This window comes from Rhinolophus sinicus, chromosome 17, assembly GCF_057876585.1.
Source record: "Rhinolophus sinicus isolate RSI-liver-muscle chromosome 17, RSI-T2T, whole genome shotgun sequence".
Taxonomy (NCBI): Eukaryota; Metazoa; Chordata; class Mammalia; order Chiroptera; family Rhinolophidae; genus Rhinolophus; species Rhinolophus sinicus.
Window position 1 is genome coordinate 25577036 of NC_142517.1, and position 27637 is coordinate 25604672.

Sequence of the window (27637 nt, forward strand, 5' to 3'; positions counted from 1 at the left end):
TGGAACTGAGGGGTTTAAAAAGCCAATATTAGCAGTTTAGTCCTATACTCTCCAGGGGATAGAGAAGCCAAGGTACAGGAGTAATACAGTTCACAAGAGAGAACCAGATCACATGTAGTGTTGTGCACGTTGTACACTGCACAATGGGGACAGCCCTGAGAGACAAGCTCATGTAGCATCAAGGCCTGGATTAAACATCTCAGAACTATCCATTTCCTTTAATTCTGTACTAATCAGGCAAACTTTTGATGAATAGTTAATTATTAATACAAGGAAAGGAGGCATTCTCTTCATCTGAAAGAAATGTATGTTCAGCATGATGAATATATTTACATTTTTATTTATCACCTTTGTGTGGCTTGAGCTATGACCCTTGAATTAATTGAAAGTTCCAAATATCTGGTTATTTCTACAAGGACTAGATCCTGGCAATGCCCCAGGTGAAGTATCTTGGCACTCATTGGTCTTTTCTTGAGCAACAGTGAACCTCTGTCTCCCTGTGCGCCATGATCTCTCATTTCTTACCTACACCACAGAAGCCTCCATGAAGAAAAATGGCACAACTGGAAAAGTACAGGAAGTACTGCAGACTGACTCTTGAGGGCTGCCAGCTGAGTTACAAACTTTCAGAGTAGGAGATGAGGTTATTTTATTACGTAATTAAGTTTGAAAAAAACCATCCTTCAGGCAATAAAAATGCAGCAGGTATCTCAGTGGGAAGACTGCTGAAGCACACCTTTGTTAATTTAAATGTGGCAATTTGCTTCAGGCAACTTCCCTGACACCATTCTTCTGACAACTGTATATCAATATTTGCTTTAAAAATTCTCCAGTCAAAATTAGCATCTGTCAATCAAATTATTTCCAAGAAAGGGAGTCTATTATATGATAAATACACACATACATAACATACTTTTCTTACCTGCTGGGTAGTTTTTAAGCAGTAGTACACCATCGTGTGTTTTTTAATGCATGGTATGCATAAGGTATGGAAAACATAGATAAGTTGAATTAAGCGGTTAAAGGGAAACAAAATTAGTAATGCATTGTAAACTTATTAGAAATCCAAAGGTTTGTTTTGCAGCTGCAATAATTATCTATATGTAAAGGGGAGTAGATGTAAACTGGAATTTAGGCTGGGATGAGGACCCCATCTTTACTTTTAACATTTTAGAGTGTGAGATATGGGAAATCTCCTCTGTAATTGAAGGGTCTTGCCCTGTCATGCTTATCACCAAATCTAAGCTACTTTCCAATAAGCCTTTGACATCATGTGAAGCTCAAGTTGATAAAAATGTATAGACTATTTAAGGAAAATTAAAAAAACAGAATTAAAAAAATCATAAGTTGCATAGCCTTTGAATGGAAAAATTTCCTTCTCTGAGACTATTCAGAAAAGGAGATATGGGGTGCCTAGGGGAAGGGCTAGTTTTGATCCTATTTCTGACTGAAAACTTGAATAAATTCTCTCTGTTCAAAACCCCCTAACCCTATACCCACTAGGAGGGCTATCATAAAAAAGACAGACAATCTCAAGTGTTAGAGACTGGAACCATCATACATTGCTGGTGGAATGTAAAATATTTTAATACATCCCAGCTCAAAATGTAGAAAACCATTTTGGAAAACAGTGTGAACATTTTTATGCGAATTAAACATATGCTTTCCATACAACCCAGTACTTCCACTCCCAGGTATTTACTTAAGAGAAATGAAAACACATGTTGTCACAAGGACTTTTATGTTATTGTTCATTATTGCATTATTTTTTTTTTCATTATTGCATTATTAATAGTAGCCAAAACATGTCACAACTCTGATGTTTATCAACAGTAACTAAACAAAATGTAGTATGGCTGTAAACAAAAATACTACACAACAATAAAAAAAGGAGCAGACTATGACACATGCAATAATATGGATGAAACTCAAAAACATGCTAAGTGAAATAATGCAGACGCAAAAAACTCCATGCTATATAATTCTATTTATATAAAATTTCCAGAAAAGGCAAAATTGTAAAGGCAGAAAGCAGAATAGCTGTTGCTTAGGGCTGGGAATGGAGAAGGGATTGCTGCAAATGGGTACAACGGAATTTTCTGGGTTGATGAAAACATTCTAACACTGGGTCATGGTGATGGTTGCACAACTGTATAGATTTATTAAAAATCACTGGGTTAATTTATGGTATTCAAATTATAGCTCCATATGATGGTTAGGAAACCAAACCAAACCACTCTCATCCCTGTTATTCCATCTCTAATGTCCACTTATCAGTAATTATCTTGTAATTTGATCTCATGCTTGCTATTAAATGTTGAGTCCATTCACTCCCATTTTCACAATTCAAAATATGTGCAGTTTTCAGTGCCTACCAAATCTTTGCTAAATAATTCAAGCCTCTCACTTTGAGTGAAAACCTATTATTTGATTATATTAGGGCTCTACTGATGAAAAATCTACGGAAAATAGTAAATCAACTAGGAAGTTAAAAGCATTTCAGCATTGGACATTGGAAGCATTATTTGCATGCCCTGGGGTTTCACTTTCAGAAGAAGACAGAGATGTATGTGGGATAGCAGGACGAAGAGGACCTGCCATCTCTGAGTCAAAGTCAGAATTCAGGATCTACCAGAGAATAGTTACCAGGGATAATTCTGCTTCTGGACAAATGTGTTGTATTTTCATGCAGATTCTGTGAAATGTTTCCATTTTTACCTTGACTGCTAGTAAGTTGAAACTCAAATTTGTTTTGAACCTATATCTTTTGGACCTCTTTGTATACATTTGATTCACTAGCATTATTCCTGTTCATTTTTTTTTCTTTCTCATTGAATGTATATGAGTTAATTTACATTATGTATTCCTGTAAGGCCACTTTGAATTCTTTTACCAGCAATGTAAGTTAATAATTGGATGACTAGCCTATAGATAAATTCCACCAATAATATATGTGCAAGAGAAAGGCTATTAAATAGTAAACTTTATTTCAAATACATGCACGTGTTATGAATAATTAAGGCACAATCTTTTGAGAGATTACTGCTTTTTTTTTTGCTTTTTTTTTCCTACTAAGCCTACTTAGCATGGGAGCACGAAGATGTCAGTTTTGGCCACATTCTGTGTTGGTAGTATGCGATCTTAATTAAGTCCGTTTAGCGTTCTGCATTTCATTTTCCTTATCTACAGAATTGGAATTAAAAGTGTCTCACTTTATAGAGGAACATTAAAGACTAATGATAGCCCATTTCGTGTTACACATCCTTCAGGGAGATGTGCCATAGGTATAATGCACAGATGTATTCCATTTAATGTGTTCTTCTGTGAACGTTGCCAATGCCCCATTTAAAGCTATTTATTGAGAATCAAAAAGCAGTCAGTATATTTTTGAGGAGGAAGTTATGGCCAAAAAAGAGAGAGGGGGAGAGAAGAAGAGAGAGAGTAGTACATTTTAGATATTCTCAGGTAAAAACGTGTCATTCCTTAGTAACATTTTCCTTGACTACTGCACTCTATCTTAGCATGGGGGAGTGACCGTTTTGCCTGTGAGTCTGTTCAAATGAGCACATTCAGAAATGTGCACTTCGGATCCATGTTTCCTATAGAGCAAAACCTACCAACAGGCACCCCTGGATTTGAACTTGTGGCTAGTCTGCGCTTGTCCTTGCAGTCTCCCACCATTAACCCTTTCCTCATGACTGACTAGCCCCTAAGAGTAAATAAGCCAGAGGCCTGGAGCAAGAGGAGAATGACTAGATCCTTACTATTCAGAGTGTGGTCTATGGACCAGCAGCCTCGGTATCAGCTTCAGCTAGGAACTTGCAAAAATGCAAATTCTCAGGCTCCACCTGAGACGTATTGAACCTACACCTGCATTTTTAGTAAAGTCACCCAGAGAACGGTGTGCACAATAAAGTTCGAGAAGTTGCTGAAGAATAGTGATTCTCAACTATGGCTGCTGATCAGGTTAACGTGGGAAGCTTTTAAAATATGCCCACGCCAGATCTTCTCTCCTCCCTGACACACCAAGTTCCTATTCCTTCAGGGGACTGGTTTCTGTTAGGTGTTAGGAGGAAAAGCAATTTTGGTAAATAAGCGGACATTAAGGTATATAGGAATTCCCTGGACATTTGCATTTTTAAAAGAAGGTATATGTCAACTAACATTGTTTCAAGAGGTACAGACTATGCTCCTCACTGAAAACTAAGGCCGAGTGGGTGAGACACTGGGCCTGTTTAACTGCTAGTAATGGAGAAGCTGAACCTGAAATGTCTTCCTGAATGTTCCCAGTATAATGCGGGCATGAATGCTTTCATGGAGACTTCAGAACAATGTCTTTCCTCATCCATTTATTAATTAACTCATTTGGTTTTTTCCAAAAACATTCATTGAGCACCTTCTAAATACTGAGTACTTTTTGAGACACTGGGAATATGAACTAAGATACCCCTGCCCTCAGGAAAGTGATAGTCTGGTAAGCATAACAAACCAATAAACAAATTACCATATGGTGTCGATAGTGCTATGGTAGCAGTAAGCAGCCTGTGCTACAGGCATGCTGAGAAAAGAGCACCTAAACCACCTCAGTCATGGCAGTGGGCAGCTCGAGTAATTGTATAACTGGGCCAGAAAAGCCTTCTCTAGAGGACATGTCACCCCACTAAATTTGGAAAGATAATCCGAGATTGCCAGACCAATGGAGCAGAGGGCAGCATGTGCACAGGCTGGATGCAAGATGCAAGTGAGGGCTTGGTGAGTTCAGGACTTCAAGCGGTTCATGGTGGCTGGAGTGTAATGCGAGATGCATCAGGCTAGCAAGACATGAGGCCGGAAAAGTAAACAGGGACTAGGTCATATGCTTTGTGGGTTGCAATTCCTACTAGAGTTTATAGAAAATGGATATATTACAGGGAGCATCTGAAGGATGTTAAGCAGAGGTGCAGCATTTTCAAGATCTCCTGTCATCTAGCTCAGACTTGGTGAAGTGGAGGCAAAGATTTACCCATAAAAAGCAATAATATTTCCATGTCCTAGGAGTGAGGGAGAGCTTGGCAAGATTGAAGAACTGAGAGAATAGCTATAGGGCTAACTCACAAAGGGTATTTATGAGGTTGTGAGAGTGGGGGTGAGATAAGCAAGAGTTGGATCTCAGTCCATGTTAGTGTTTGGACCTTCTACTCATAGCAATGAGAAGTTATAGGAGGCAAGGTTTTAAGTGAGGCATGACTTGATCAGAATTGTTGAGAAAGATCACTAAAGAATGGCTGCAGGCAGGACATTAGACTACTGCCCACATCTGGATGAGAGCTAATGGGTGCTTCGATTTGAATGGTAACAGAGTAGAGAGAATGGATGGGTTTGAGAAATATTTAAGAGGTAGAATTCATAAGATAATAGTGTTTGTATAAATACGGCAGGTAGTGCAAAAGAAGTGAATTAAAGTATAACTCAAATTTCTGGCTTGGGAAACTGGAGATAAAGTGTGCTACTCACTGAGCCAGGGAACACAGAGCAAGAGCTGGTTTGGTAATGGGCTGGGGCCAATGCAGTGATAGATTCCCTGGGAGACAGTGTAGATCTGAGATACTGCTGAGCTCCATCTGTCAAAGTCCAGGGAAGTCAGGTGGGAAATAAGGATTTAGGCATCACCAGCATATGGGTGATGGGGTTGAGATTTCCCAGGAAAGAAATGGAGATTTTCAAAGGGGACAGAGGAAGAGTCAGGAAAGTAGAAGGAAAATCAGTAAAGTGCAGCTGAGAGGTTGAGTAAGATAAGAAATGAAAGAAGAGAGGAAAAGTTTGAAGATTCAGGTGGAAGATGGAAAAATGGGTGGCTCTTGCTTTTGGGATGTAGGAGAGCATATACCCAGAGAAAAGATGGCAGGACTGCTCTTAGACGGAGGAAGGCATCCTCTTCCTCTGTTACCAGGGGGAAGAGACAGTGATGGTTTGGATGCAAATACTGCGTTTGAAGGTTAGGAAGAAGAGGAAGCCATGTGGTTCATCATCCAGTCACTTCTGTTTTCTGTGTGAAGTCTGAGGCAAAACCTGCCCCTGGGAGTGAGCTGGCAGAGAAAGGAAGAAGAGTATTGAAAGCTGAAAAGGGTCAGTATGAGGAGTGGAAACGAAGGCTCACCGGGGCCATGTAGAAGGGCTGTGCACAGAATTGATGACCCTGTTGATGTTGAAGGCTATACGTTGAAATGGCATTAAGCCAGGCCGGTAAGGGACTTTCCCAGCATCATGATTAATATCTTCAACAGATATTTATTGAGCACTGTTCTAGGTCCTTCTGATGCAGAAATGAACAACACGTGGAGCTTACAATCAACAATGAGACAATCATCAATCAATCAATATATAAATATCTTAGTCTAAAGTTGGAAGGGAAAAGGAAGGCAGCTGGATAGAGTCGGGGTAGGTTCATTTGCAGGGGGCAAAAGAATGAAATACTTAGGTGAGATGGTGATTTAAACGATGGCACCACAGGATGTAGCACAGGAGGTAAAAGAAAGGCAAAGAAAAAGTAGAGTGAACATAGGGTGAGTGTTCTCAGTAAAGTTGAAGAGGAGGCATAGAGGGACTAAAGAAATTAAAAAAAAAAAAAAAGAAAGAAAGAAAAAACCTCTAAAGATTGGAAGGTCAGAGCACAGGTTACTCAAGTCAAAGAGTGCAGAAGTTGAACTGTTCTGGGTGATAATATCAGGAATTACCATGAAAATTCATGTTACAATGTGGAGTAGAGGCAAAGGTCATGAGAGTCTAGAAGCTTAAGAAATTCGTAAACTAGAGAGTAGCAGAGGATTTTTTGTCCACACGGTACCTGATGTTAGCTGGGAAGATGGTAGAACTTTCACAGAAGGGAAGACTGTGAGCGAGGTGTCAGTCTTTAATAAAGAGAAATGAATGTCAAAGAAGTTAGGAGATGACAGAGATAAAATAGTTGAATCTGGGGTGGTCAACTGGCAGATAGTGGAGAGTAATGATTTGGATGCTGCAGAGAGTGATAATAAAAGGCCCACGTTGCCTTTCAGTGTTGCGAAGTGTTAGAGGGAAAAAGAGCTTCAGGGAAAGGTAGTTTAGGTTAAATCAGAGAGCTGGAGGGAGCATTCTGTGAGTAGGCTTAGGGCTTAATACAGTCATGTCTTCTTGCCCCAGAGAATTCCAGAAATGCTCTTCTAATCCTGTTTTCTCTCACAATTTAAGCAACTAATCCCTTTTCTTTCCTTCTCTAAAGAGATAAGTTTGCAGGGTATACCCTTCTGAATGGAGGTAAATGTTTGCTACAAAAGTAAGATTCTAGAATCATAGGATGTGCAAACCAATCTAGAAATTAGTTCAGACAGGTTAGGGTTTTTGGCTCTTGTGTTGTCATACGTAATTATATCACCCAAGTGGGTAAAAGAAACCAGCAAGAGGAGATGTTGGCCTCATAAGTTATAAAAACAAAAAACAAAACGAAAACACTATGCTGAACACCTGAAACTAGTATAATATATTGAATGTCAGCTGTAACTGAAAAAAAAAACTTTTTTGTGTGTGTTTTTTGTTTTTAAAAAGAGGAGATGTAGGAGTGCCACCTGTCTGGCATATTGTTGTTTAACTCCATTTGCTAGAATTAGAATTATTAATGAATTCATTTTTATTTATCTTTTCACTAGCCTAGATAAAAACTCGAAGTGAATCAATGGGTTCATATCTCAAGATCTTCCTTCAAAATTAAAAAAAAAAAAAAAAAAAGAATTGTCACATTTCAGATATCAAAATGTCGTTTTAATAAACTCTTCAATCCAGAGTAGTACCTTAATTGTGAAGCAAATGAATAAAGGGTTTGTTCACAAACAGACTAGATGACTGGAAAGTCAAATTGAAGTCAGTTAGGAACAACCACTAGCCAGGAGAGGATCTATTTCTCTGTGCTTGATGCTTAAGGCAAAAGCAAGCAAGCCAACTATGAAATGGTAGAGATGGCCCAGGCCATATCTTTTATGTAGTTTCTTTGTTAATCGAGACTTTCCTGAACTTAAATTCTTTTTTAAAGAATTCCTAAATCATTAAAGACTTGTGCTTTAACATGTGCTTGAGGATATTTCCAAAAAAGAAAGCTTTTGTTAAATCCATTGGCTTAATTTTCTAGTATAATTGAAATCTGGATGCTTCTGATACCTCTGCAGGCTGAAACCAAAATGAATTTGTTGTCCCCAAACATGTGTATATAGCAATTAATGACTTCACTAACTTAGAAACCAAGAAGCAAAATAATAATTTATTTTTTTCAGAGAAATAATTTAATTATATTTGAGTGAATCAAATAAAGGACACAATATACAAAAGGTCATTAACTGAACCAAAAATTTCTCGAAGCACTGTATATGATATTCTGTAGCAAGGATATGACAATATATTGAAAAGAAATGGCTCAAGTGATACCCCAAAAGTCCCCTTAAACTCACATCTATGCAAATATGAATCTTTTAAAAGAGAATATAAGATAGTAGCAATAGATGCTATGAAACTTCTCATGATATATTTCAACTGTGGTAATAAAAGTAAAACAAACAAAATACATGTGAAGATTTGAACAGTTAACAAACTGGGTTAGTTCCATGCAGGGCGTGTGGCAGGATCGGGCGTATGGCAGGCCCAGGCACTCACTAAGGCTAAGGTCAGTGTCTCTGGCTCCATACCCAGTCAATTTCACACCTGGTGAACTGCCTCTGACCCTTGCTCTGGTAAGTGGGTTCCTACCTTGACCCTTGGGATCTCACTTCTGGTTCAGTTCTGGAAACGGAGCTTCTGCATTTCTTCCATCTTCTGGGACTGAAATGCAACTTAGCTCTTAACCTCAACACCTTTTGCCAGACCCTGAAGAATGTTCTGGGATCACCACATACTGTCTACTGTTTATAGCTCCTTCATCACAGCTGCCTGCTGGTTTCATCCTGTGTAGCTTCTTTCCATTGCTGTTAGCTCGGAGCTTCCTGTTTCTGATCCCTTGTAGTCTAAAATAAGATTCAGTCTCATTAGACTGGCACAGACTACTTCTACCTGAGCCCAGTTTATGTAGAAGACAAGCATTTTATATGGAAGAAAAATGTTTCTTCATTTGCGGAGGAAGGGACGGCTCATTAATTTTGTTTGCCAACACACAAAGACAAGGATCCTGCTTTTCCCTCAACCACCAGCCACTACACCTATTAATGTGAAAAACTTAGGAGGGAGGAATCAGTTATCTTGTTTTATTTAATACAAGAAAATCTAATTATGTGTGAACGTTCAAAATTTTTCATATATTGCCTATCTGACTTTAAATGAACAATAAAGTCATTTTTAATTCAAGTGTAGCAACAGAAAAAGAAACCAGTATCAAAATATTGAAAAATTCTGATATAGGACTTGTGTGATTTTTAAAGCTTTTAAATAACACATGGTGATAAGTTACTTTAAGAAGACCTAATTAACTGAGAATGAAGGAATCTTTTGGAAAGTCATTATAGACCCATCATTGTGCAAGGTGTTGGAATTAGAATCCTTGCTTTGGGTGGAGGGTTACAATTACCGTTGTTTTTATATTCTGTGGGTTACCTGGAAATATACTTTGAGCTATTTCTCAGAAATTGCACGTCTCATACTGATACCTCATTGCATTGTTGATGGTCTAAGACGCCATCTCTCACCCACCCATGTGGTCATACAAATGATGCCATGATGTATGAACCTTACAGAGGAGGTCAGAGGCAGCTTAACAAGTGCAATCCGCAAGAATTCTGTCTGGATTTGTGGAGGGAACTAGTCCAAGCTAGGGCTCATGAAAGCCTAAGTTGACTTGACAAATCATGTATTAAAGAGATGGTTTAGAACTTTGTGACCAGCCATAAAGATAGATTGAAAATAAAATGACAGCTGTTCCCAGGAGATGGCCATGATGAGAATTTCTAGGACAAGACTGGCTGTTTCCTTCACTCTCAGCAAACGTAAGTTGTCTTCCCTGTGATCAGATCCCTCTACTTCACTGGACAAGGTGACAAAGGCCAAGCCCCTGCTTGTTAGTTGCCACACGTCTGCTTCCACCAATCAGACAGTCAGGGCTTCTCCTGAGGTGCTGAAGCCTTGAGAATGTAGCTCTTCATCTTTTATTCATCCCACATCCTTCCTTCAGAGGATGGCTTACCTCTCCCCACTCAGAGAGAGCCACTCTTCTCTCCAGTCCTCTTTCGGTTGCCTCTTTTGTCAAGGCCATGACCCACCTTCTCTGCTTGGAATACAGCTCACTACCTGACTCATATATTTGTTGGATGGATGGATGGATGGATGGATGGATGGATGGATGGATGGATGAAATGCTCTCTGTCTCCTCCATTTTTGCCTAACTCCTTCTGCACTCCCAGCACACCCTATCCACTGCACACAGAACTTACATCTCACTTGTAGTCAGTTGTCCAATGTCTAGTTTTGCCCACTATCATGTGTTGACTATTTGTATCTTATTCATCATTGTTTCCAGCAATTAGCAAGGTGCATGGCACAGAGTAGATTGTCAATAAATATTGATTGAATAAATGAATATTTTACTCATTTTTTAAATATTTATTCTCAGGTTCCTTATTTTGAGGTCCCAAAACCATTGTTATCAAAGCAAAGTGATTCGTCAGGGCACCTGGTAAACACAGACAACAGTAAAGAAGTGTTTTCGGTCTGGCTTTCTCCCACTTATACAGTCAGATTTTTTCAGTTCAGTATTTCTCTGTCAAGTCTCCTCAGTTTAGCCCTTTTCTGTCTGATCCTTGCTGCCTTTGCTGGCAGTAAAGTCCATTATTCTCTTCTCAGGTGTTGAATTTACCTTGCAAATTCTATCCTCTTAAGCTAGAACTAGGTCAGCAAGGAAACAGTTTCTATATGTATTTCTTTTTCCCACTATTTTCCTGTTTCAGGGATTATTTTCAACTAATTTCCTACCCAGGTAAGTATTTCCAGCTCTCTGGGACTAAAATCTCCATTAGTCTGGCCTTTCTTTTCCGTCTCCCATTCTCTTGCAGCTTCTCCATTCTCAGTAACTCATTTCTGCACTCTCTTAATGATGCCCCAGTGCTCGCCTTCTCTTGGACGCCACTATTTAGCGAGGGTTGCTTTTCAACCATGGTCCTCTAAGGCTCCTCCATCTCTGGTTGCTTCCTTCGTAGCACGCTCACTCACATCCCAGTCAGCTCACCTGTACAAGCATAAGCTCATTTGCAGAAGCCCACTACAAGTGACTCTTTACCCGTAGTTTACATATAAAATAGGAACTTTACTTGTCATCTGAACACTGGGAAAGTTTGAGAGTTGAAAATGAGAACTGAGTATAACAACTCTTCAGATATAAATACAGTTACATTGTAGGAGTTCAGGTACGTTATGAAAGAAACAGCCTATTTCAGAGGAAAACCTGTAGGCTCTGTGAGGGCAGGGGTTATGTCTGTTTTTTCACCATGATATATCCAATTCTACATAGTGTCAGACATAGAGTAGTACTCAAAAATATTTGTGGAAATGAAATGGAAAGTTTCAGTCTTTTCATGCTCCACAAAGAGAAAATCTTTTTGGAGGAGGCAAATGATTTAACACAATCCTCTCGGACTTCTATCATAGAAAGGAGCTGTTTGTTCATTAAAAAATCTAAACATGTGGCGCCAACACTACCTTGTGTCAACTAAATGCTTAGTTTATTAATCTGTACGAAATTTAATAGCGCTCACTAAAAAGAGACTTTTTACAGTTTTGACTTCCTTTTAGGAAGCATTCTAAAATCACCGTTGACCCAGCTTATCCTTCTGCTGTGACCTTTTTGCACCAATCCCTAACCATAATGAATGCAAAGGCAGAGGTTTTGAGTTACTCTCAGTAATTACATATTATGGAAGCCGGTCTGATTATGCTCGTTCAGCAACATGTTCCAAGAAAACAAAATATTTAAGTGGGAAAAACATGGATATGTAATCTCATTGTTTCCCTTTCAGAGACATCCGCCAGTGTCCAGGGACCTTGGCATCTACCTGAGAGAGTTACCAATGGAACAATGTAGCCTTTTCATAACCTTCTATATATTCCCTTTAAAAAAGAACATGATTATTCATTAGCATTGTAATCAACACAAAGCCCTGATAACTAATTTTAAGTGATATATTATATTTAAATTGCAATGTAACCTCTAATAGCTTCTTGCTAGCAAAGAATCTTTTAGGATTCAAAATGCAAATTGGACCTGAAAAAGAAAAATTATTTTTAGACTTACGGCACTTCAACCTAACTGTAACACGGTTTCAGGGTTTTCATTTATTAGCACAATATGTTTTTGGTTATGAGAATTGGAGGAATTCCCTACTGGAAAATTATTGACTGTCCTCTCTTGGCTATGAGCCATTCATTTAAATAGGATATGAGATAAGACTGAAGAATTTCACTAATTTGGGGAGAGCCAACTAAGGATTATTATTGTGGGTCCATTAGACTTGGGATTTCTGTGATTATCTCAGCAATTTCTAAAATCCAGGGCCAAGTGAAGTGAAAAAAATTCATGTAGCTATACTCATGTTATGGAGCAATTAAAATTTTAATTGAGCATCAAAAAAGAAATCCAAAAAACAAAACAAAACAGTGGTTGCTATATAATTTAATTTGGATTATCTCCCTCTTATTGGTGTTATTTAGAGTTAGGCAGAATGATATTGTGGGGGGAAAAAGAAGAAATCAGCTTAAAATTAGACCTGAGCACAATCTATACTCATATTGGTGACCCTGAGCATGTAACAACTCTGTACCTAGATTTCCTGAAAATAGGGGTAATATGTCCTACTTTATAGAGTAATTATAAGGAAGAAAAATAATTAAAACCAGCATCATAGTTAAGAGCTCAGACTCTGGCCACCAGGTTGGCTGTTTGAACTCAAACCTCAGCTTTGCTACTTAACCATGTGACTGTAGGTGCAAATTTCTACATCTCTAAAATGGGTACAAAAATATAGTTACCATATAGAGTTAAATGTTAAAGAGTTTAGAAAAGTGCCTCTCGTGAGTGACACATGTCAAACATTGACTTCATTATTATTATGATTACATAAGTACCTTTGGCTGAACCCCAGTGAAAAATCGCCTAGTTAACATTCTGTATGTAAATCTGATAGAGAGTTCATCTCTAAATATGATAGTGAATGGATTCTAAGTTAACTATTTATAGGCTTGTGCCTGTGCATGCATGCGTGTGTGCGTGCATGTGTGTGCGTGCCTATGCATTTAAGGTAAATTGGTAACATGTATATAAGAGATATAATTATAAACTAGGTATTCATCCAGCTAGAGTCACACAAAAAGGTCTCCTTTCTTGAGAGTTGTAGTTCTACAGAGTAAATTCACTGTGCCTGAAAACTTCCCTCAGATTTACTTCTCTAAATCTACAGTTTCTAGACAGTTGTACAGGATGGCTTTTCTTGGTGCTGGTCAGTTAGACAGGTCTAAGACTGGACCTTGGCTTAGCTGGAACTTCAACAGAGGATGACAGAAGGTTTGAATTAACTGATAAACTAGAAGTCCAGATTGCATTCAGCATCAGGTATTCCTCTGCCCTACCCTAACCTTTCTTCAACCGGAATATCACCAAAACAATTTGGGGAGAGGGATTTCATTTAAAAGTGAGGAGTGGGTTGTGGAAGAATCCACAATGTTTATAATGAAAACCATTTGGTTTTTATTAGCATTAGTCTGTGTGCTTGCTAATTTTCAGTCATTTTCTCTTCAGAAATGGTCCCCCAGATTCTAGTTTCCACATTACTACCTTTTGAATGGAGTCCTTTGTGACCCGTTATGATTACATTGCATTTTCCTTGTGTTCTTTCAAAATGTTCTGACTTTGCCTTAGTTTTAGTTGGAGATGGTGGGAGGGAGCAGGATGGCAGCAGGGGAATGAGGTCAGCAATACTTTCAGGGTGTTGTTAAAGGAGATTTTTAAATTGTCAAAAATTGCCTCGTAAGAAACCTCAGGCTTAGTGTCTGTTAATAAAGCAAACATTTAGGATAGAGGATTGGGTCAGAAATGGCTGTCCTAGGGTCTTGCCAAGAGCATTTACTTCTGGATTCCCAACATTTCTCTGACCTCTCCTGGACACTTCCCGAGTAGTCATAAGCCAGACTGATTATAGTGATTTTAAGATACTGAAATGAAAATGGTGTTTCGTTGGGGTCAAATAGCCAAGGGCTTAGTCAAGTTAGAGAGACCAAGTTGAAAACACGTTTACTCACACACCATTCCCTAAACCTTACTTCCATGCAGAGCAAGAATAGTCAGTGAAGAAATTTCGCATGAAACCGGGTATGTGCTGTATGCATTATAAATAGATACCTAACCTATTTAAAAATGTCTGACATTAAAATATATTGTGACCAGGAGTTTTAAAAATACAGTAGTAATTGAGAAAAACATTACTTGTATGCCATTTCCACTTAATTTTGTTGCTTGTTTTACACATTTTTCTGGATATTTCAAAAAGCCTCAAACTGAAAATGGACAAAAATATAGAAGATCCTAATTATTTACTAATTGCCTATTAGTTAATTTGCCGACTGGCTAAAATTTATTTGTGATCCCCAATTCAGTACTTGTGGTACATACAGACATGCACAGGTCGGTGAAAGATTTGAGTTGCTATACACGCACATACCCAGCTGAGGTCCAACAAGGAGACTTAAGCATGCATCCTGCTCTTGGTCTATTTAGTGCCGCATTTTTCACATTTTCAGTGCTTTATGCTGGTGATTTCACTGTTTAAAATGGCTCTCCAGCACAGTGCTGAAATGCTGCCGGGTATTCCTAAGCACAGGAAGGCTGAGATGTGCCTTACAGAGAAAAGTCGAGTGTCACATTAACTTCGTTCAAGCATGAGTTATAGTGCTTTGGTTGTGAGTTCAAGATATAAGTAATATGTCTTTAAATGAAACAGAAACACACGTCACATATGATGATGTATTGACCAGTTGATGAAAATGTCTTATGATCTGAAGCTCATAGAAACCTTGTGTTTCCCTAAGAGTCAATGATTCAGTTTTTGTTAATTCAGTGTTAGTGGTGACTTTAAAACAAAATTCCACTGAATAATGAGATGTGACTGTATTTGTTTTGTAATTCCCATAAATTACATTGCATTCTTACCAAAAACATCAGTGACCTACTAAGTAGGACAGACCAAGGATTGTCTCTTCTTGAGGTACCATATAGCAGGGTTCCATGGTAGCTGGAATTCCACCGTGCCTAACCAGGTTCCGGTGACTGGTGGAGTGGGTGTGCTTCAATTCCTTTGTCTATGGGGATCTGGAGCCTCCTGAGATAAAGAGAGCTCATCCTAAAGGAACAGAAAGTCAAGCTCAACAAAAACATGCCTTGAACAAAGCCTTGGCCATCAAAGAGAAGTGATGCTGAATATAATGGAGTATTTGCTATTATAATCTCCCCCAAATCCTGGCCTCTTGGTCCTTGTGGTTTTTGGGAGAGGGAGGCATGCATAGAGGTAAAATCTGAAAGAACTCCTCACCTCAAGGCATAAGGAGCCCTCCTCGGGACTCCTGTAAGACAGTGAAAGATGGAAGAGAGGCATTTTCCATGTATCAAACAGCTCCAGCACCAGAGGGAACTAGGTCATGGATGGAGCCCAGGGCAGGAGGTGGTAGACGCCAAAGTCAGTATACAGCAGAGTGGAGGCCTGGGGAAAGTGGGCTTGTACAGGAGACACATGTGTGGCTCCCTGTAATACTGTGCCAGGGACTCATACAGACTAAGGTGCACTTAGAAATATGGGTTGTCATGATGTGAGCCCATTCACACTCACACGCTGGAAAGGCAAGAAGAAATATGCCTGATTTATCTAAATATGGGACCATCTTTACTTTCTGATATTGAATTCTCTTGTCCCCATTTTCCATGTTTCTCTATTGTTTGTTCTGATAGTTCTCTCCTGACTGCACATTAGACTCACCCAGGAAGCCTTAAAAAAATGCCTGGAACACCTCAAAGATTCTGATTTAATTGATCAGAAGTGGGTCCTGGGCATCTGTATATTTAAAAGGCTTCTAAAATGATTTACATGGTTAGCCAGGGTTGAAAAGTACTGCTCTAACAACTTCCCTGAGATTTTTTCCCTCCCCCTAATGCAGTGTATTCTATCCAAAGGTAAGTTAGTCAGAAACCCTGCTTCCATGTCCACCATCTGGGTGTATCTTTGAGTACGAATGGCTTCCATGCCACTTTTCTGTCTGCTTGTCCCTCTGTGAGGAATTCATCAGTTTTTTACCTTTCCTTCTTCCTGGTCACTACAGACCCTCCAAGTTTTGATGTTTTCTCCTGCCTATGACCCAGCACTAGTTGCTTGTGATAAGTCTGACACTGGGGAAGGAGGGAAGCTGTAGCTATGAGAGTGCCAGGGAGAAGAGGAAGTCAAAAAGAGGCAGGGCTGGGGGGAAATAAGGGGTAATTGGGAAGCAATGGGAAAGAGGAAAGGGAAAGAGTATAAGTTACTGCTTTTCACATGTTCCCATCTGCAGTATCCGAAGTATGGGGGGCAGAGGATGAGCTCAGAGTCACACACACCTAAGTACAAGTCCTGGTGCCCCATCGTGTTTCCCCAAAAATAAGACCTAGCCAGACAATCAGCTCTAATGCGTCTTTTGGAGCAAAAATTAATATAAGACCCCATCATATTTTACTATAATATAAGATGGGGTATATTATAATATAATATAATATAATATAATATAATATAATACCTTATATTAATTTTTGCTCCAAAAGACACATTAGAGCTGACTGTCTGGCTAGGTCTTATTTTGGGGGAAATAGGGTAGCTACTTGATCTTAGAGAAATTACTTAATCTTGTATAGTAGCCCCTTCTTATCCAGGGGAATGTGTTCCAAGACCCCAGTGGATACCTGAAATCATAGATAAGTGTCGAACCCTATAGATACTGTTTTTCCTATATTTACATACCTTTTTACTTAAAGAAGAACTTTACAGCTTATCTTTGGCATATCTGAATTGCCAGCATCACTAGTCTTGTGTTTTGGGGCCATTATTCAACAAAATAAGGGTTACTTGAGCACAAACACTGAGATACGGATACAGCCAATCTGATAATGGAGATGGCTACTAAGTGACTTGTAGGCAGTATCTACTGGACACTGATTCACATCTGATCAAGATGGAGCAGGACGGTGCGAGATTTCATCATGCTACTCAGAACAATGTGCAATTTAAAATATATGAATTGTTTATTTCTGGAATTTTCCATTTAATATTTTTGGTCCTCAGTTGATTTCAAGTAACCGAAACCAGGGAAAGCAACACCACGGGTAAGGGGGGACTACTGTACAACTGAAAAGTGGTGATGGTGAGGGATTCAAAACAGATCTGCCTGATTTAAACACCCCAAACATTTTGCCAGCTTATATTGCATCTCCTAATCCATACCCACACAATAGACCCTTGGTAATGAATACAGTAATTAATAACTTCCCAGATGGGAGTTGAGCTTGTTTTTAAATTCCTATAGTCAAATAAGTTGGGAGAATGTTACAAGAAGATTAGTTTGGAAAATAATGGTATGTCATTTACTATCAGCCTGGAACATTCAGAATTGTCATTCATAAGAAATAAGCTCATTATTAGTAGAAGATTACTTTTCTTGCCTTTATGTGACTTTCCTTAAATTAAAAATAGACTTTTTTTATTATTGCAAAAGCAATATGTGTTTATCTAATACAAATTGGAGAGTAAAGATAAGCAAATAATACAAAATTAAACACACTCATAATTTCTCCACCCAGGTATAACTGCTGCAAATGCCCTTTAGACTTTCTGGGCTTTTATGCAGATTTTTTTTAAAAATCACACTAAACTGTCTCTTTTACTTTACAAACATCTGGTCCACAGCATTCCATGTCAATATATTTGCCTTTACTACATCAATTTTTATATCTTCTTATTAAGGTGAGTAATTTTATTTTTAAACACCACACTTGTTTATTCAGAAGTCACAGACCCACAGATAAGGAAACAACTGAAGAGCCCAGATGTGGCTGTGTAGAGAGGTTGAGTAATTCAAAACAAAGGACAAAACATAAAAACAATTACAACCAGTTTGACAGTTTTGCGTCTGTTTCCTATGGCCTTTCTACCCACAATTCTACCGCTGACTTCAAAGAAAAGTCAGCACAGAGGAGGTCCGGAGGATAAGGTGCAAAGCCTGAATCAAACCCACGATAAGAGATTAAAGGGAGGGTGATCAAAGACCCAGCATAAAAGTGCTAGCCCGTGACTTGCCTTGGCCCATGGCCCCAAAATAGTCGTCAGAACAGAGAGCTCTCTTTGAAGTGATTGGAAGCCCTCATGCCCGGATGAGTTCTCTGGTCAGAGGGAGATTTAAAAAGTGGCGCAGGAAGGAGTTTGCAAAGTTGCCCCTTCCTATCTCTTGTCTGCATATTCCTCACAAATTGTTTGAATGCTGCTTCTTTGATTTGTTGTCCAGAGATAAGTGCTTTAACTGTACGGGGTATCAAGTGAAGAATTCAGCCTAAGAGGAGAAGGATCATGGTCTTGTTTCCTGTGGGAGATCTGGGAAGTACAGATGCATTCACCTGGCAGGGGATTTGCACTCATGAGCATATATCTGAAACCACCACTTCTCCTTTTTTGTTCAGGGTGTTTAAAAGGGCATGTGTTATTTCCAAATAGACAGTAAGATTTGTTCATTATTCTTGTTCATTCTACTTGGTCACTACTTGTCCACTACTTGTCCATTGCTCTCTCAACTAAGTTTATTGCTCTTCGTGGTGTTAGGACATAAATCATCCAATTTCCCCAGAGAGGGGAAGACACTAAAAGTATTCCCCAAATGGCAGTAGCCTTTACAATATTCAGCTTAAATTTTTAAAAGTATTTTGAAAGACAAGAGTTACATAAAATTGCTAAAAATGGATGCTTAGAACGTCTTTAGTTAGTACATCTTTCAGGCTCCAATTTTCTGGTCTTTCACTTTACATGATAATCTTTTATGTATTTAAGGTCTTTATTTTCACTTCCCCTGTCATCATATTTTCATTCCCTTCAAAGTTCAAGGGAATTACTTTTTCTCTCCACCTTTTCATAGGTCAATTTTCTAATCTTTACCCGAGATTTCAAGTTAAAGTTTTTACTGACAAGTCGGGATTGAGCATGATGTTAGGGTCTGTGAGAGACTGGGAATATGCCTCCCCTCCTTTACCAGAACCACAGACCAGTTGAGGAGATAATGAGTTTTCCAACAACAACAACAAAAAATGAAAATGATGCTAGTTGATACGAGCTTTTTCATGAAGAATGAAGATTTGAACTGGGACTTGAAAATGCCTGAAATTTCTAAGTATGGAAAAATAAAAAAGGATGTTTTAGTAGGAGTTGAGGCACCATGGTCAAAGGTGCAGAAGCAGAAAATTATAAGGCGTTTCACAGCAGAAACAATACATTCATTTAATTGGAGCAGGTGGCTCATATGAGGACGGAATGAGAGAGAAGCTTCGCTAGATATGTTAGAGAGCCTGGATTTTATAATGAATGCAAAAGGATTATATTAAGAACCTTGAAATGGAAAATGACATGCTGAAATGTTATGAAGACATCAATCTGACTGGAACACAGGGTAGGTCGGGTGGGGAGAGACCTGGGTCCATAGTTTGGGTGAAAAGGCAAGAGTAAAGCCTGAGAGAAGGAGGGAGGGCCTGAAAGAGAATGGAAATGGTGAGGAATGGAAGGATGAGATGGATTCTGGAGTTCATGAAATGAGAGTTGGTCTCATCTGCAGGAGCAAGGGAGGAGAGTATGTAGGAGGAAAGATTAGAGATGATTCAGGAACATTGTCACACATAAACATAGTTGCACACCTTTTACTGAGGTGCAAAGTGATGGGACTACAAAGAGGTTAATTAAGTTCATCAACAGAATGGTTAGGAAGGCAGAGTAACCCAAAGTAGCCTCCTCTAAGCATTAAAGACCAAGTGAGGCAATGAGCTCTCAGTTCACAGAAGTATTTCCTGAAGTTTGGAGTAATGGGAGCTTCAGGGAAGAGATTGGACATAAGCTGAACCTTGAATAGTGGGTAGAAATTGGAGAGAGTGGGAGGAGTTAAAAGGGTGAGGTGGGGGCGGAGCAGAAGCAAAGGCACAAAGTAGGGAAATACAGGAGTGTTTGTGGCACTCGCCCTTCAGGTTGGAGTGGAGAGTTTGTATAAAAACACAGACGAAAAGAAAAGGGAAGGTGGTAGCCTTTGATTGGTTTAGTAAAGATTTAGAGGCCGAGTTAAAGTGTTGTAATTTAACCTGAGGAATGTCAAGCCCCTGATATTTGAGGAAGGGAATGGCCAGTGCAAAAAAGGGTGTGTTGGGAAGTTTAATCTGTGAAAGACATGTGGAACATGTGGAACGTATAAAAGTAGGAAGATAGTACTAGCAAGATGAGTAGTTGGGTGACTTCTAGTCCAAAGAGAATGAAGATGTAAACTAGGTTGACACTGATTGTGGGAAGAGAACAGAAAAGAGACAATGTTGTTACTGATAAGCCCAAGGGCAAGGGAGACGTAGAGTTTTACCCAAGGTTTCAACCCTGGGAAGCCATGATAAATTACAATTGTGCTGTATATCGAAGTATCACAGTCCAGAGAAAACTGGTTTGGAGGCACCCCAGAGAGTTCAGTACTAAAGAGATGGTGCCGGAGATGGCAGCCAAGCAAGCAGGTCCAGAGGGTTAGAGGTGGGGGCTGGAGACTCAATAGATGTACCATTCCAAGTTGAAAAATTCCACATAGCTCAGCAGTTGTGTGAAGTATTTTTAATTAAATAATTTATTTATTCAGAAAGTGAAGTAGTTTCAAAAGCTCGTTTGAGAACTTACACTCTCTTGATACAGATGAATTCTCAAGTGCCCTTTTGTTTTCCTTGCAAAACACTTGAAGTTACATGAGAAAGTGGAGAGAGCAGTGGGAGGGTTTTCTCACTGTTCCAGGTGTAGAAATTGTGGGCATTAGACCTCTTGTACATAATATTCTTCCCTTCAGTGGTAATAATTCATATTTTATACATCTTTCTCTCAGTTGCAGCACCTAGCACAGTCTCAGTGTTTTGTACATTGGAAGTTCTCAATATTGGTTGATTTGCATTTTCATTGCAGTTCTCAAAGATAAGAGTGGACATAAGAAAAACTAACAAGCTTTCAGCCAATTTTGTAATGACAGACTCTACATAAACAAATGCAAATTTGATGTCAAATTTGAATTGCAAAAATTTTGTAAGCCAGGTCCAAGAAGTAATAACCTTAGCATCAGATCTTTACTAAAATGAAAAATAAATCCATTAACAATCCCTCACTCCTTGGAGTCTCAGAGACATTCAAAATTCACAGCCTCTTGAAGAGCAGAGTCAGCAGCTAAAGGTATCAGAGTGAAGAGTGAGTGACTGTGTTAACCCCAGGACCAGGATGGCCAAAGCAGACCTATGTTCTTTTTTTCATCTGAGACAGAAACTAGCAAGGACCTCAGTGATTTGGGAGAGGGGGTAAGATACAGGATAGTAGGACCCAGACCACTCAAGGGTAAAACCAACCAACTATATAGTAAAGGAGGACTATACACAAATAATATTAATTATTCCACCTTGAACTGACAGTTACATAAGAAAAAGGAGATTCAGGCCAGTTGACTGCTCATGAGGGGGGAAAAACATACTTCTTTTTTCCCCTTCCAAACTATTTAAGAAATATACCCTTTGTTTTATCTCATCCTTTCCCCGGTCTCTCAGCTGCCCGACTCATCCAGAACATGGATACTACTGCTGAACCTTGTTCAGACTTTTTCAAATATGCCTGTGGAGGTTGGTTGAAACGCAACGTCATTCCTGAGACTAGCTCCCGTTACGGCAACTTTGACATTTTAAGAGATGAACTGGAAGTCATTTTGAAAGGTTAGTAGAGTTTGTGTCTCTGCATCAAAGATTTCCCTCTTAATATATCCATTTTTTAAGAAATGCTCTTAGCTATTACAAGGAACATTGCACAAAATGGAAGTTGATAATCCCTTCAAGTTTTATGTACCGCCACCTGGTCACCGTGAGGGTAGTAGACACTGAAATGGATATGTGGGCATCTCTAGGCTTTCCTGCTTTCATGTGTAGGTAGACAAACAATAAAGCCCTATCCTCCCTAGAGATGGCATCTTTATGCCATTCTACAGAAGAAGAAATTTAAGTGATTACCACTAAACACCATCTCCATGATCTTTCTACCCTGGCGCTGGGTTGAAGTCGCTGTAAGACGTTATTAGTAAGACTTGCCTTCCCAGAGGTGGTATATTTTTTCTAACCCAGCTAAGACATTCTCCCTGTGAAGTTGAGAAAGTGATGTCTAGTCCTCTACAGTTCTCCACCCTCTGTCCTCCTCTTCTAGAAGTTACTTTGTCGAAAAAACAAGTTTTGCTATTTTCTATCATCCAAAACAAGAACAATCTGTTCAATTCATTTGGAGCATGAATAGTACAAGCACACAAAGGTAATTATTTTTCAGCCATGTAGAGGACTATCATATTAAATTCCAAATTCCTCTGCATTATTATTTCTCTTTTTAATCTCAGTTCCAAAGAAAGTAACTTCTCTATGGCAGAGCAGTACACATCACTGTTCACAAAAAAAGATAATCTAGTGAAAAATACTTTCTTGTAACTTGGCTAATGAAACTAACTCCCAGTTCTGCGCTAGGAATAATGATCAGGTAAGGGGTTTGTTGTTTCCTGTAGGGTTTCAGCACAGGGAGGGAGAGAACATACAAACAAAGAAACAAGTTAGTTACTGAACCTGTGTTGAAAATGTTAATTGCAGCTGCAAATGAGCCATTGATATTGATGTATTTTATTAAATGCCCGATTTCAGATGTTCTTCAGGAACCCAAAACTGAAGACATAATAGCAGTGCAGAAAGCAAAAACATTGTACAGATCGTGCATGAATGAATGTAAGTGCTCTGAATTTTGTTTAATTAAGAGTGTCTATACAATATGCATACACTTCTTAATGAATTTTAATTGTTTTCAAAAGCTGCTATTGACAGCAGAGGCGGAATGCCTCTACTCCAACTTCTACAAGATATATATGAATGGCCAGTAGCAACAGAAAACTGGGAGCAAACCTATGGTAAGGCAGTTTTCCTTCTTTTTTAAAAAAAAAATAATTTCCAATCAAATCTATGTTATTATTATGTTATAGTATCATATGAATGCACTAAAGCATCTAAAGATATATATATATATTTCACCTTTCATTGCTATAGGTACTTCTTGGACAGCCGAGAAATCCATTGCACAACTGAATTCTAAATATGGGAAAAAAGTCATTATTAATTTTTTCATTGGCACTGATGATAAGAACTCTGTGAACCATATAATTCATGTAAGTTCATGTGGCTGTCAGCCAAAGTTACCTTTAAATTGTAATAAAACTTCCACACACGTTATTGATATTTAGAAATAATGCATATTCTCATTTGAATTGCATGAGCAAGGTGGTAATAAATTAATGCTCTGTCCCCGATATCTGGATTCCCCATTTCTAAAGTATTTTCTTAATACTATGTTTTAGACATTCATCTCTTCTTCCTGCTTCCTTTGTTTTAGATAACTCTCCCTTCATAAAAATAAATGGTAAGAAATGAAAGACTTCAGGCCAGTCCTATGTAGAAAAAGCACCAAATTTCTTTGTATGTTCATATAAGGAGCATGGTCTGGTAATAAGTAATGCAGGTCTGGAAACCAGAAATTCCTAATTGCTTCCGAAAAAGAACATAGAGAAGGGATTTTGGACACAGTTTTGCTTCTCACTAAAGAATGTTTGTACTTTTTCCTCAATTAAGGTAAATAAAATGCTATTCTCTTAAAATGGCTTTGGTTAGATTTTTTTTTAAAGTGTAAACCATTCATTTAGGTTTATCTGAAGTGTCACCTAAAATGAGATTAATACTTAATGAGTATACTTGGATTGGATTAAAATACCTATAAAGCTTTTACATGGTCTCCTGTAAAAGAAACTAAACTAAAAGTTGCAGGTCATAGAATCATATTTATGTCACTATTGCATAAATCTTCATGGCCACTTTAATTAAAATCATGAAAGGCATTGACTCCAGCTTTCCTCTACAGTGGACCCCTTTTCTGCCTTCCCACATTCTCTCCTTGGGCCATCAAATGCGAGCATCATGCATGATCATCATGAGGGGAATTTTTAAGAGGGTCAAGAGGTTGGGAAAGGAACAGGGCCCTCCTTGTAGAGATGTCTTCTGGCTCTTTCCATGCCAGTCCTCTGGGTGATGTTTCTTTCGGCCCTGCTAGGATTCTCATTTCAACCCATAAATTCTGATTTGCCCCTGTACCATCTTCTTACCTTGCAATGCATAGGAAGCGACCTCACAAAGCTGCGAGTGTGTCCAGGTAGCTCTCACTTGGTATAAAGGTGGGCTAGACACGCAGCTGGCACTGGCTCTACTGAAGTCCTGAGCAAAGCAGCTTTGGAGAGAACCAAGGAGGTGTCTCCTCTATCCCTGTAGGGTAGAGGATCTCAAAAAAATTTCTGGCAAGATTCCACTAGCCAAAAAGTTCTAGAGTTACTATAGAGGTTTCCCATCTTTTATTTTTTTCCATCCCGGTTAAGGGTGAGGGTGGAAGAGAATGTCCCCCACAGTAGCATATAAGAATCTCAAGAAGTGGGAACATCCTGGAAATGTGTAAAGTAGAAACTCCCCAGTCCTAAACTTTCACCTGTTTTTGTTAACCTGCACCATCAGTTCTGCATTAAAAATCCTTCCCGGTATAGTTTCTGTTCGTTTTCTTTGGTTTTCCTCAAATACCTGCAGCACAACCTTCCAGATTATCTAACTACCCATCAGTTTAACACTTAGAAGTAGTGAGAAAACCATTTCCTGATTACATATAGTCACTCAGTATCTAATTTATGAACAGCAAGGACACTTGGGATCTTGCTCAGACATAGGCATGCTTCTATTTTGTCCAACTGTTCTGTATCAACTGAATGGTTTGTTTTCACCTTTTGTACTTTTTTTGTAGATTGACCAACCTCGACTTGGCCTCCCTTCCAGAGACTACTATGAATGCACTGGAATATATAAAGAGGTAAAAAAAAAAAAAAAAGTGAAATAAAAATAAAACAACAAAATCATTTGGTATAAACTGATATATAATGAAGAAGAATAAGGCTGAGGATAAACTTTAACCCTCCATGTTCTTTACTCTGGACAAATACTTAAAATCACACAGAAAAGTGAACTCCCTTTTCAGTGGTAGAATGAACATTTTCAGTGGAATGAATAGAGGGATTTTAAGAAACAAGGAAACTTGAAATTCCTTACTTGAGTCTTTAGTCTTTGTATTTGTCCTATGACCTATTTTGGAAAGTCAATTTTAAATGCTTTAATTCTGCCTATAAATTGGATGTTTTGAAAAATGAACTTTAATCGTGGTCTAGAGCGGTACCGATGAGGACCAAGAAATGGTCCAGTATGAGCCACATTGTACTGTGTGGCATGTTTCCAGAGCCCTCTGCTTTGACGTTCACAGGACGCCCTAGGTAGGGACATCGGGTTCAAACAGACCTTTGCAGATACCTTCTGACTCAGACGTTGGTCAACTAGCCCAGCCAAGGTGCTTCTGACTGTCTTGCAGCCTTACCTCTCTCAGGCTGGTGTTGATGTGCTCCTGCTTAGTGATGTAAAGGGACAAAAGAAGACAACTCAGTAACATAGTATATTATTATATATTGGGGAAGGTGTTGGCTCTATAAATGTTTTCTTCCTAATTATTTAGTAGCTCAGGAGTAAGTGAAGTTTCCCTTTGACGATCCTAATGGGTCACAGTGTAGTGGTGTGGCTGAAATTACTCCCTAGTTGAAATGATTAGCTAAATATGTTTATGCTAAGTGTTTATTTTGCATAATTAAGTTCAAGTAACATGGAATAAATTCACTATAAAGTGTCTTTTTGAGGGGCTACACAATATTGAAATGTAGAAAAAGATGTGTTATAGAAGACCACAATTAATAGTGCAACAAACAATTAATAGCACAGACAATCAAATGGGTGGGGGATACTTGAGTTCATTATAATCTAGTTACTGTGTGGGTTGCAACTATTGGCTTTACCAGCCTTCCTATTGCAGAGTTGAGGGTGATTGAGGAATTTTGGCTCATCCTACTACATTTTCATCATCATCATCAGTTGGATGCCTTTCATATTTAAGATCATGTCCTAAAAACATATCAAATGTTTTCAATCCTAAAAATATACCAATATTTTTGTATTTTAACATTTCTGATGTAAAGATACCCAGCAGTCGGTATATACATTTGATGTGGTAAAGTTTCTTTTCTGTTGTTGTTTTTTGCAAAAGCTGTGAAGATGATGGTGTATTTGTGCATTTCGTATTCAATGCTATCTCATAACCTAGAACAGGTCACAGACTGGCAGTCATAGGCTTGAGTCTGATATACAGGCACTTTTGTGTAACTTGCAGTTTCTTGTTTGTTTTCATTTGGATTAATTTCCAATATTTTAAAAAGTTGAAAGATTTCACTTAAGAATCTAAATTTCTTGATAAATTAGTAGCACTGGAAACCCTAGGCCTGCATTGCCATGTGGCAGCTGTTGGGCAGAGCTATGTTGTATTTGCCCCCTTCGGGTAAGGCATTTGTTCTCATCTTCATCCATATGGTTCATTAATTTATGTTGACTTCCTGGTTCCTGAAGCATTTAAGTTTGTGATTTAGTTGGGTCCTAGCTAAGCTGCAGTAACAGAGACATGAAAATACTGTAGCTTAAACAAGAGAGAAGTTTGTTTCTGGTTCCTGTTACAGTCCAAAAGTCAGCAGGCAGTCCAGTTGAGGTAGGAAACTCTGTTTCATGGGAATGGCCAGAACCACAGCTTTCTTTGACCTTGTTGCTCGAACATCAACCTCTTCTAGTGTTTTATATTAGTCTAACGGGTCGAAATTGGTTCACTAGTGCCTTGTTCACATTTCAGGCCACAGGAAAAAGAAGAGGGAAATTGTAAACAAACGATTTCTTTTATGTCAGTGAGGAAGAAGTTGTATACATTCCATTGGTTAAAACACTGTCATGTGGCCACAACTAAATGTTAAGGAGGCTGGGAAATGTAGTCGTAAGCTGGGTGTCATGTATGTGCCTTATTAAAATTGGGTTGATGGGGAGAGAGGTTCCATTACTAAAAAGAAGTAAGGGTGCTTAGATATCAGTGACATTTAGCAATCTCTGCCACAGTTTGCATCTACTGGCCTGGGAAATACTATATCTGTAGCCAAATAACAGTGGTGATCAAATCTAGGGTCAGAACTATGTTTATGGAGACTATGGGTAAGAAATCTGAGGTCCAGAGGTTTGCCCTAGAACACTCAGCAAAACAGTTGTAGAACCACAGGTAGAACTTTTGTCCCGGTCTATTGCTCCTTGCAGTTCATCTTTCCAGCTTCGTAAGAGTAGTATTTCATACTAGTAGAGTTCTTTAAATAAGAAAATGATTTAGAAAAC

At 38.7% G+C, this 27637-nt stretch overlaps 1 protein-coding gene across 3 annotated transcripts in view; it reads left to right on the forward strand.

Moving 5' to 3' along the window:
- The window catches only part of MME (membrane metalloendopeptidase), a 91118-nt gene that overhangs the window by 12355 nt on the left and 51126 nt on the right, over nucleotides 1-27637 (forward strand). For all 3 annotated transcript variants that reach the window (XM_019731986.3, XM_019731987.3, XM_019731985.3), the window contains exons 4-8: nucleotides 21842-22003; nucleotides 22964-23044; nucleotides 23128-23223; nucleotides 23360-23478; nucleotides 25146-25211. In XM_019731986.3, coding sequence (XP_019587545.2) covers nucleotides 21842-22003; nucleotides 22964-23044; nucleotides 23128-23223; nucleotides 23360-23478; nucleotides 25146-25211 — 524 coding nt within the window. The remainder of the gene's footprint in view (nucleotides 1-21841; nucleotides 22004-22963; nucleotides 23045-23127; nucleotides 23224-23359; nucleotides 23479-25145; nucleotides 25212-27637) is intronic.